Here is a 12023-nt window from a genome sequence, read left to right as displayed (position 1 = left end):
CAAAATTGCGTGCTATGAAATATGTGGGTTAAACCGCAGAAGCCTCTGTGCTGCAAGGTTGGAAGACCAGCAGTCGTAAGATCAAATACACACAACAGAGTGAGCTCCCGTCGCTTTGTCCCAGCTCCTGCCAATCTATCAGTTCGAAAGCATGTAAAAATGCAAGTAGACAAATAGGTACCACCTCGGTGGGAAGGTAATGGTGTTCAGTGTCTAGTTGCACTGGCCACGTGACCACAGAAACTGTCTTCGGCCAAACACTGTCTCTACAGCTTATAAATGCAGATGAGCACCTCCCCCTAGAATCGGACACAACTGGACTAAATGTCAAGGGGAACCTTTACCTTTACTATGAAATACAGGCATCTTTTACCACTTGGAGGCACACCTGTGTAGAAATTGTGAAAAGAAAAGTAGCCTTTAGTTTGACCTGAGAGACAGTACTGGGCTGTGTGGAGGCTTTTTCAGCAGAAGGCTATCACGTCTTTAAGTCTCAAGCAGTACTTCTAAGTCTTTTTCTCTTTGTCCAGGTATATGCTGACTATGAAAGCAACCCACAGCTGCGTCAAGCAATCGAGTTTGCCTGCCGCCAGTTTTACATCCTGCACCGCAAGCCCTTTATACTGCAATTGTTTGCTAGTGTGGCTCCCCTCCTGGAGTTTCCTGTGAGTTGAAATCTATTCCCGACATCCATTTCTTCTTTTGTTTTTGTTTTGGCCAGCTGTGATAGAGGGGTCCTAGGATGAGGAGATGGCTGGTGGCACATATCGAATTACTCTTCATATGGAATCACATGACCCCCTTCACAATCAAATACAAATTCTAGTGTAGTAGGAAGTTAGAAACCACTGCAGTTAGAAGCTATATTTCATGCATATTTGGGGACAGCGGAGCCAAACATTAATTTTTTTATAAAGGGAATATATGGCTAAGCAGTTGCTAATTTTTTCTCTTTGGGAGTTGGGATGCATGTTTCTTCCTTGCCCCATCAGTTAAGGGGAGCTTTGGCATGCTTGGCCTTGCTGCCAGTTCCGCACTTCAGCCCTAGATACCCATGTCTGAATAAAATCCAGTGAGGAGAATGTGCAGTTCATCTCCTGTAAAAAAGAAAATCTGGCAATTGAGCCTGTGGGATGGACATGCTGTCCCGGTTACCAAGCTGGGTAGCTCAGTGGTTTAGGCATCTTGCTGCGGAGCCAGAGGTAGGGAGCTCAGTTCCCCACCGCGCATCTCAGGAGAAGCCAGCCTGTGTGGTCTTGGGCAAACTGCACAGTCCCAGGGCACTCCCAGAAGAAAGGAAGGGCAAACCACCTGTACTCTATCCCTGAGAACCCCTGAAAAAGGTTGCCATAAATTAGAATTGACGTGATGGCACATGGCAATTATTATTATCTCTGCGTGGATGCCCAGAGCTGGAGGAAACAGCTTGGGGTACAGAGGAAAAGTAGACGGCCTCTCCCGTGACATTGCTTTCCATATCTTCACCTTGAGATTTATTGGTAAATATATTTGTGTCATTAAATGTATATTGCACATATTCAACTGGGCTGTGACAAACGTCCCATATGTATTGAAAAATGCTGGAAGTGATTATCAGATTTGGTCATTTAATGGTGATAGAGGGGATGGCCCTCAGTTTTCTAGATGAATGTGAGGATTTTATAGCATATGCTGCTCCACTCCTAAAACTTACAAATTACTATTTGGCTCATAAATCCTTAGCTGCTATGCTAGGCTCTATTGAACATTTGTTGTTGTTTAGTCGTTTAGTCGTGTCCGACTCTTCATGACCCCATGGACCAGAGCACGCCAGGCCTTCCTGTTTTCCACTGCCTCCCGGAGTTTGGTCAAATTCATGTTGGTAGCTTCGGTGACACTGTCCAAACATCTCGTCCTCTGTCATCCCTTCTCCTCTTGCTTCACTCTTTCCCAACATCAGGGTCTTTTCCAGGGAGTCTTCTCTTCTCATGAGATGGTTAAAATACTGGAGCCTCAGCTTCAGGATCTGTCCTTCCAGTGAGCACTCAGGGCTGATTTCCTTAAGAATGGATAGGTTTGTTCTCTTTGCAGTCGAAGGGATTCTCAAGAGTCTCAGAGGGTAACAGCAATATATGTTGGAAGTGTAAAAAAAATGCAGGAACTTATTATCATATGTCGTGGACATGTGAAAAAGTCAAAAATTATTGGACACAGGTGTGGGAGTTAGTAAAAGAAATTACTCAGCACAAAATCGATATAAAACCTGAAATGGCATTATTGAATGTCATATCAGGAATTAATGATAAAAAATTGAAGTATTGTCTGATGTATATACTCACAGCAGCTAAATTACTCTGGGTCCAAAAATGGAAAAGTGAAGAGGTTCCAACAATAGAAGAGTTGTTAAAGAAGCTATGGGATATAGCAGAACTGGACACCCTATCAGAATCACTACGGGAACAACCAAGAGACTATGTAAAACAAAGCTGGGAACTAATATATTCGTGGGCCCAGAAGAAGACAGGAGTGTAGGGCAAAGTTTATGATGTATGTATATCTACTTAGTATACACTGGAAACCAAACCGGGGAGAATGGAGGGTTTAAAGAGGCTGACGTCTCTGACTCCAAAGGGGGGAGGGTTTAACTTAGTAGAAGATTTAGTTTTTTTATTACTCTCTTTTTTCTTTTTCTATTTCTGTTTTTTGTATGTTTGAATTCTAATTAAAAAAAGAGTCTCCTCCAGCACCATAATTCAAAAGCATCAATTCTTTGGCAGTCAGCCTTCTTTATGGTCCAGCTCTCACTTCCGTACATCATTACAGGAAAAACCATAGCTTTGACTATGCGGACCTTTGTCGGCAAGGTGACGTCTCTGTTTTTTAAGACGCTGTCAAGGTTTGTCATCACTTTCCTCCCAAGATGCAGGAGTGTTTTAATTTTATGGCTGCTGTCCACATCTACAGTGATCATGGAACCCAAGAAAGTAAAATCTGTCACTGCCTCCATATCTTCCCCTTCTATTTGCCAGGAGGTGATGGGACCAGTGGCCATGATCTTAGTTTTTTTGATGTTGAGCTTCAGACCGTTTTTCTTTCACCCTCATTAAGAGGTTCTTTAATTCCTCCTCACTTTCTGCCATCAGAGTGGTATCATCTGCATATCTGAGGTTGTTGATATTTCTTCCAGCAATCTTAATTGGGATTCATCCAGTCCTTCCTTTCGCGTGATGTGTTTTGCATATAAATTAAATATGCAGGGAGACAATATACAGCCTTGTCATACTCCTTTCCCAATTTTGAACCAATCAGTTGTTCCATATCCAGTTCTAACTGTTGCTTCCTGTCCCACATATAGATTTCTCAGGAGATAGATAAGGTGATCAGGCACTCCCATTTCTTTAAGGACTTGCTATAGTTTGCTGTGGTCCGCAGAGTCAAAGGCTTTTGCATACTCAATGAAGCAGAAGTAGATGTGTTCCTGGAACTCCTTGGCTTTTTCCATAATTCAGCAGATGATAGCATAGAACATAGAAGAATACAAAATTAACAACAAAATTAGAACCTCACCGCTGCAAAGTGGTCTTGCAAGTGATGAAATAGCTCATTTTTATATCAGTCCATGATAAATTTACTTGTGTAGAACATACCAGACCCCAGCTTGTCCCCAAGTAAATGAATATGGCTCTGGAGGAGGAGTGAACAATGTGGAGCCCATGAGCTGCATCTCCCTCCCCTCACATGCCCAGCCCCTAAACATTTTTTTTCAAGGATGCTTAAATTGTACCTATGGGGAATACGGTATAGGGACGATTTTTCTATGTTTTAGGAGGCCCTCGATCCTCCCGCCCCATCTTCTACTTCCTTTCCTACCAAAATTAGATGTGTGATATGGAAATTGGCAGAAGTGGAAACATGTACAGAAACTGTAAGATTAGGAGTTGGGTTGGGTGGGAGGTGGAAGAGATCATAGTGGATGTGAATAGTATCTGAAAACTAAACAAAATGTTAATTAAAAACAAAATTACTGTGCACAATCAACAATCACTGAATTACTGAATTTAATGTAGTCCCAATGAAATTTGTCCTCTCAAGCAGCTATTTAACAAGACAAAATAAGCAACAGACAAAACAAATGAAAGCAGCTCTTCCATATCTCATCCAGTTTAACTGTCTCTCGGGTGTCTTGATTTCTCCCAGCTCTGTTGAGACAAACTTTCATCTTTGAGACATTAAGCACACATTGGGTCAATTTATATTTTGTTATACATGTTTTGTGTAGCCAATCATATATCTGGTGGCCTGGAGATAGCAGCACACATGTAAAAAAGTCAGAATCCAAAAATAGTGCCACTTAAAGTCTTTGAGCATAACAACAATGTAACAGAATCTATGCACAATCCAGCCTTGTGTTGTTGTTGTTGTTGTTGTTGTTGTTGTTGTTTTAAATACAGGATGGTGGAAACAATGGACCAAGCAAGGGGGTATCAGCGCAGTGCTTGTTTGATCTACTTCAGTCCTTAGAAGGAGACACTCCAGATAATCTGGATATTCTAGAACTGGTGAAAGCAGAGAAGCCTTTAAAGTCATTAGGTATTTTCATCTCTTTTCAACACTTCTTTAATTAACTTTTCCTATGAAAGAAATCTTATGGGGGCAGAGTGTGTGAGGAATTTAGTGGTCTTAAATAAATAAACAACTTTCCTCTAAGTAAATAGCAAATACTGTAAAAGGGTTCAGGCAGAGACCTACAGGGCAGATGGGCTTCAATTTTCCCTCAGTCAGCCAACCCTTATTTGTTAGTTTGCCTCAGCTGGCACTTCTTCACAAATACCAAAACTCCCAGTAGGTGGTCAAGGCAAAACCTGGTATTAGTGACACAAATCCTCTCAGCCAAAACCCCAGAAGGTTGGAGAGGTTTTTATATCTTATTTAATGAAAAGGAGGGGCAAGGCAAAAGTTCCAAAAGCTTCACAAAGTACTTGGAGCAAAAAAGGCAATTGGAGACAAAAGCCAAGGTAATCAAGAGAACACTTCAGAAAAAGTTAATCTAATCTGTGAAATGCATTAGTGTAGTCACCATAGTTTGGAAGCATACCCAAAGTGCATCCTTCCAGGCAAGGCATGACAGGACAGCAACTGAGCATAGCATTTCCTAAGAGGTAAGCTAAGCCAACCAAAGTAACTTCTGGATCCCTTTTTTACACATTAAAGGTCACATTCTGCATCCTTCCAGATAATCTGCCAATCAGGCTTCGAGTTCCCTCAAATAGTCATGAAGACAAGAGTACTTTCTGCCTCCTCCCTTCATACAGCTGACATAATTTTCCAGTTAGTACAGTACCAGGGAAGAAGCTGATTAGGCCTTGAAAGCCCCTGTCACAAGATATAAATTGCAGCTGTTACTGCAGCTGTTACTCCCTTCTCATTATTGGGGAGACACTGCCCACCCCACCCCTGATTCCCAGCCAGCCGTTCCCAGGCACTGACAGAGAAGCCTTGGATGTTCCAAATAGATTCCATGTTCCCCCAGTTTCTCAGCTTTTTCACAAGATGTAATTGATGTCTTGAACATGTCTCCAATATGTCCACCCAGTTAGTATTCAGCTTTTCCCTCTTTTCAGATTTCTGCTATGGCAATGAGGACCTGACCTTTTCCATCAGTGAATCCATCAAGTTGTGTGTGACAGTGGTGGCATATGCCCCTGAATCTTTCAGAAGGTAACATGTATTTGGGCTTTCGTTTGTTTGTTGTTGTTTAACTTCTGAATCCATTTGCCAAGACCCAGAATCACATGTTCCTAAACACAGAAGAAAGTATGACTTAAACGGGAACGCTTAGTATGGATGTGATTACAACTTTACTTGTGATTTAAACAAGTATTGCCTCTTCTTAAAAAATGCTTTCATATGGCATGCTGCAGGCCAACCTAAGAGGTTTTTCATGGAAGTTCACAGGATCAGACTATTACTTCCATAAGATTTTTGACAATAACTTGGCAGTATATCTCGGTGAATCTTAATGACTTTAAGTGAGAAAGACCTTTCTGTGTACTGTCTTATGCATTCATACAGCATCTCCCTTAATATGTTTTTAAAGGACTCCAACCAATTCCAGCAGAGAAAATATACCATCTGGAGCCAAAATATCAATTTAGGGCTTGGCATTCTGGTTCTATATTTACCTCTCCCCCTCCGCTGGCTTTGAAGTCAGTGGCCAAAATTCTGTTGATGTATCTTTGACAATGGTGCCAGAAGCATTTAATTTAAAGGACTTGGGACAGTTGGCAACAGTTTTTTTTTAACAATTAAAGTCTTGCTTCCTTGTCTCAAGCTCCTAAAGGCTTTGTCAGGCAAAAGGGAGCCCTAGGAAGCCTTGGAACCTAAAATAAGGGTGATAGGAAACTTTTAATTACTTTAAAAGCTTCCTGTACCTGATCCCAGATAATACAATAATCATGTGCCACCAGTCCATTCTGTCTTATGGTGACCATTTCCAGGGTTTTTCAGAAGTAGTTTACCATTCCCTTCTCGTGGGGGCATCCTGCGACTGTGCAGCTTGCCCACGGCCACACAGGCTGGCTGGCTTTACTGGCAGGAGGAGCAGTGGGGAATCGAACTCCCAAACCACTGAGTGATCCATCCAGCTCCATCCAGGATACACTGGTGCAAAGTTACACAACAGGATTTTGTCCAGAAAAAAACCCTCAGATTTGAGTTTTTCTGTTGCTGAAACAGACAAATGTGGCAACCGCTCAGAAAACAGAGAGACCTTTAAGTTGGATTTCATCTTCAAATGTTGCACCTTGCCTTAGTCTTCAGATGCTGATGGTCCTCGAAGCCCTGGTTCCCTGTTACCTGCAGAGGCTTAAGAGGCAGACCTCCCAAGTGGAGACAGTGACGGCTGCTCGAGAAGAAATTGCCGCGACGGCGGCTCTTGCTACCTCCTTGCAAGCCCTTTTGTACAGCGTGGAGGTTCTCACCAGGTGAGTGTCCGCTGCCCCCCCTTCATGTGTTTGTGGCTTCAAATGAGCCAAGAGATGGAGATCATGAGAGCATTTATTCCACATTCCATGTTATTTAGGTTCCTGCCCACAATCAAATATACACTTTCAGTTAAAATCACGAGGACAATCTGACTTATGAAATAAGGATTCCTTTCTGCAAACCTAAAATTGGAATTTTAAAAAAATCTGAATCTTGTCAGTTCCATCTCAAAATGTATTTTCTCCAAATCTGTGCAGGTGAGAAGAAACATGTGGCCAAAATCAAGTTATTGACTTTGATGATGGCATATGGGTGACAAAAATTCGCATTTCTATGGCAAATTCAGTGGTTGCCACCAGAATGAGTTTTTGATGGTCTGTCTGTGTCTGTTCTGTCTCTCTTTTTAAACAGGCCAATGACAGCACCTCAAATGAGTCGCTGTGATCAAGGCCATAAAGGAACCACTACTGCTAACCACACAATGTCATCTGGAACAAATACCAGGTGATTAATGGGGGCTGACCCACAATTTCCAGCCGCGTACCCAATTGCTTTGTGATACTGCATATATGTGCCCCCAGTTTCAGGCTGGACTCAGGATGGTGCTAGAGAACAGAATGGGTCATAATGGCAAAATATAACGATAGCCTTGTTGAACCACATCAAAGGAACATGAAAACCAGTGTGTTGCTTCCAACTGCTGCTAGACCCAAACTCGTAAGACACTGAAAAATGGAACAGGATACAAAAGACATCCATCCCAGATCATTTGTTCCTAGTGTTTCCTAATCAGAGTCATGTTGTCTGTGAGGGCGGTGCTTCATCTGCCCCCATGAAACAAGGCAAGGTTTGGTCATCGTCCTGCCCCCTGTCCTAACACCATGGCGAAAGAGGAGCTGCCGTCTGTTGCGTGAGCACAAACTGAACCTGGCACCACAGGTGAAAGCCTCCTCCTGATAGGTGCTCTACGCTGGGGGTGCTTGCCTTGGTACAGAAATAGAATGCATGGCGATGTACCTCTGCCTCCCATTCAGCATGAGAACTGAGCTTCTGACCTTAGAGTGCTTGTTGGGATTAAAACCGGAGCAAGCCATCCTGTCCCCACTTGCCTCCACCAGCTTTGAACGAAAGGACGGAGAGGGAGGAATACTGGCTTGCCTCTATGCCCAAGAGTGTCTCAGAGCACACACTGGGGTACAGAGAAGGAGGAAATTCCTGCTCCTACGCCCACTCCGTTGGGGACAAGAGCTTCTTTTCTACTTAGCCCTAGGGCTCCACACTGAAACTCGACTCAGTGCCATCAGTTTCATTGGGTTGTTGTGTGTCCCACCAGCCCCCTGGATGGCACAGCCGGTGTTCCCTGTTAATAACTCCGTGGACTCCAGCTCAGCTTCTTGACTCCTGTCAGTTTTTATTAGATTTATAGTAGAAGCTCCCTCTGCCTTCCCCCTGCTACAGTCCCTAAATGGCTTGTCAATGTGGGAGTCCAGTGAGTTTCATTGGAATCCCCCCAGAGTCCAGATTCTGAAATGCAGGAAGGAGGCGAGAGTTTAGGTCCAGGATCCACCACTTTTAGGGAAAGCTTGTATAAATGAGCACAAGATGCAACCCATCTCTCCAGGTCCCTTCCCCTCAATTGCCTCTCCATAGCTGGAGGGATGTCCAGGCGAACATAGCCTTGTCCAAGCAGGTGGCTGGAGTTTCTGTGCCTGGCTCCTATGACAAGCCAATAAGCCCGGCAAGGATAGGCAGCTTCTGGCATCTCCCGCATGTCCTCTTCTGCCAAGATAGGCAGTGACCTCTTGCTATCCTAGTCCTGCTCTTTTATTCCCCTCCACCATTTCTCTTCCAGCTGTCCCTCCTGCAGTTGCAGGGACTCCCTCCAGCCAGCCTGATCCTGAGGCGCCTCACCCTCCTCCTGGCTGCTTGCTCCCTGTGGGCTGAGGCCAGACAGCTTGCCAAAAGTGCACATCGCATCCTTCTCCCTTATTAGCTCTTCATCATTTTCTCCCCTTATTTTTAGGTATCCAGAGCAAGGAGCCAAGCTGCACTTTATCAGGTATTGTGTGCTTGCCACCCACTATCTTCAGTACATGTGATGAACTCCTCCGGTATGGTTATCTCACACCAAGGGGTCCACTTTCGACAATTTGGTACAAGAGATGCCGTAAGAGGGGAAACAGGTAAAAGGTATTTTAATGGGGGCTTTCCAGATAATATCTTCTCTCTTTTTAATGTCCTAACCACGTGTTCCTCCTTTTATGTTATGGGAGAAATTACTCACATCAAAGCATCTGCACAGGTACATCCCTACCTGTTCAAAAGGAGGGGTTCATTGCAATGTCTCCCCTTTATCAACACATTTTTTCTCTGCCTCCACTTTCACGTTCTGCATCTTTTCCCTTTTGTAATCTTCAGGGAAAACCTTCATCTGCTGGAGGAAGGCCAAGGCCTCCAGCGAGAGGAACTGGATGAACGTATTGCTAGGGAAGAGTTCAGGCGACCTCGTGAGTCCCTGTTGAATATCTGTACAGAGTTCTATAAACACTGTGGCCCCAGGCTGAAGATTTTGCAAAACCTCGCTGGAGAGCCTAGGGTGACTTCCTTAGAGCTACTGGATGTTAAGTCTCATATGAGGTATTACTTTAAGAGCACATGAATCTTTGAATACATATAATGTCTAGTTTTATATAGCTATCGTACGGTAGATGCATGTGGTAAATATATCCCAAGAGACGTCCTGAGTGTTATCAGCACACCTTAAAAGAAGTCAAAAGCTTTTCATTGTGAGTAGAACAAGATTCTTTCTGTTCCAGAACCTTTTCTGGTTGTCCCATTAACATCAGAATAGTGAGGAACATAGCCTCTAAAGTAGCGGTGGCAACTTCGGAGGGACTGAGGGCCATATTTGTGCCCCTAGCAGTCTCTGTAGGCTGTGCTGGATCTGAGGATGGCCAAAATCTAGGGAGGAAACTGCAGCCAGAAGTGTCTGGGTGGCCAATTCTGGTTTTGATCTCAGAAGTTTGGGAACTTGAGGGAGGGACACTGCTGTCTCCTTGATACAGTTGCTAGAATCCTCTCAGAGCATGGTAGGTCACTTAGAAATGTTTATGGGGGTTGCATTCAGGGGCTGTGAGGTGACCCAGGAAGGTCAACATGGTAAATACGCCTGACACCCAGGTCAGTGGAACAATTTGACTTACTTATGCATGCCAATTTTTCCTTGTAAATGCTGGATTTAAGTTCTCCTATACTGACAACATCCTCTCAGGAAATCATTTAGCTTAGGTTTGTAATTCTTTTGTTATGAGGGTTACTAATTTCATCCTTTCAGATTGTTTCTCCTTTTGGGGAAATTGTCATTTCTGAGCACTTTATTGTCAAATTGTGATTGCTCCGAAAATGTCGGTTGACATATTTTCTACCGTGTCCTTGGATATTGCCGACACAAGAGAGATAATACGTACTTTTATGGAGTTTTGGTAGGTTTTCAGATTGAACATAGAGAAATACTTCTATTACATTTAGATCTGTGAATACTGTTTATATAAGAAAACAATGAAATGAAGTACAGAGCTGTCATTGAGAGAGAGAGAGAGATTGTCCTGAGAAAACTGTGTTTTTCTTTGCCTATGCTGGAATATAGATAACCTGTTCATTTTTAAAAGAACAAGTGCAATTGCCTCTCCTCTCAGAAGGCTTTCCCACCCATATACCAGCCTCCTCAGTTGTTTCATCTGCAGAGATGATACATTACTGTTGTAAGTTTAGAACAAATATACAGTAGAGAGTTACTGTCAACAGGCACAGGACCTTCATAAGCATGACTTCATGGACACCATAACACATTCAGTAAGAAACATATTGAAATGATTAGCTCAGATAGGGCTGCTAGTTCTTACAGAAGATGAAACAAAAATACATTCATGTGGCTTTATTAAGACCTATTTAGAAAGAAATAACAAAGGAAAATGTTGACACCACCTCAAAGCACACAATACATTTTCATCATTCAGTCTATAGAAGCCCATCAAACTTTCCATCCACCTTTTCAGATTCTTTGTAATCTCAGAGAGGATGAGCCTTCTGTTTCACTACCCATTGTCCACTAGGTAATCATTCTGAATATTGGTGGATTTAGCAAATAGTTCTTTGGTAGCCTCTTTTTCTGTATCTGAAGAATAGAAGAGGGTGTGAAATTGCTACTAGGTTGTGAAGTGTGTTGCTTCCCAGTTTGCTGTTGCTGCCAGTTTTAAGCCTTACAGTCATCCTGCAGCATGTAAATTTCATTCTTAGAGAGGTTTTTCAATTTCTGCTTGGTTTGCTAATTCCTGGATATTCAGCATATGCTGTATTTTATTTATGAATTTGATTTGTGTTCAGCAAATATGCTGTCTGTTAGTTTTGTTTAAGTTGTTCCTTGGCTGTAGAACCTAAAGTTCTGCTTCTGTTGTAGTTGAGGTCCCCCCTATAATAAGTGTTGATTTCACAGATTCTCTCTTTCTGGATACAAATTCATGACAAGTCTGCTAAATACTCAGGTCTGAGTCATTTTAAAACCACATTGACTATATTACAGATTGGCATCATTGTGAAGAAATAGATTTCAAGCAGTTGCAAATGTTGCTTCGATAAATAATCCAAATACTTGCTTGAGCCAGTTTCTTGAAGATCCATTCATATTATGTCTGGCTCAATGCAAAGCTGGTGATTTTCTCAGAGGTTTGCAGGCAAAACTACACACAGGCTGGAATCTGTAGCTTAGCATAATAAATCGCAACTAAAGTTGGCCCATTCAATCAGTGGGGATTTCGTAATTCAACTCCGCTGTAAGTTCCATTGATTCAAATAAGGCTACTGTAGTTGAGACTGACTTTGTCAATCAACAGAATTTCAATTATAAGGTTAATCACATAATTTTCCCATGAGTGTAAGTTTCCCATGAAAGTTTCTTTCCAAAGTTGGCTGTTTGTGGTCCCTGATCTGGATTGGACCCTATTATAGGGGTTGAAATAGAACTTTTCATACTTCTGTATTCTGGATCTGGATTAGGGGTCATG

The 12023-nt window shown here is 42.7% G+C and overlaps 1 protein-coding gene across 22 annotated transcripts in view; it reads left to right on the top strand.

Moving 5' to 3' along the window:
* Positions 1-12023, top strand: part of UNC80 (unc-80 subunit of NALCN channel complex) — a 175071-nt gene that overhangs the window by 128574 nt on the left and 34474 nt on the right. For all 22 annotated transcript variants that reach the window (XR_013538068.1, XM_078379274.1, XM_072977912.2 and 19 more), the window contains 7 exons: positions 531-665; positions 4431-4569; positions 5601-5697; positions 6792-6962; positions 7375-7467; positions 8987-9022; positions 9382-9600. Coding sequence is in view for 21 of the 22 variants with exons in the window: in XM_078379274.1 (XP_078235400.1) it covers positions 531-665; positions 4431-4569; positions 5601-5697; positions 6792-6962; positions 7375-7467; positions 8987-9022; positions 9382-9600 (890 nt within the window). In the remaining variant the exon portion in view is untranslated. The remainder of the gene's footprint in view (positions 1-530; positions 666-4430; positions 4570-5600; positions 5698-6791; positions 6963-7374; positions 7468-8986; positions 9023-9381; positions 9601-12023) is intronic.

This window comes from Pogona vitticeps, chromosome 1 (assembly GCF_051106095.1).
Source record: "Pogona vitticeps strain Pit_001003342236 chromosome 1, PviZW2.1, whole genome shotgun sequence".
Classification (NCBI taxonomy): Eukaryota; Metazoa; Chordata; class Lepidosauria; order Squamata; family Agamidae; genus Pogona; species Pogona vitticeps.
Note: the sequence above shows the minus strand (reverse complement) of the source record. Positions and strands in the feature narration are given on the sequence as shown.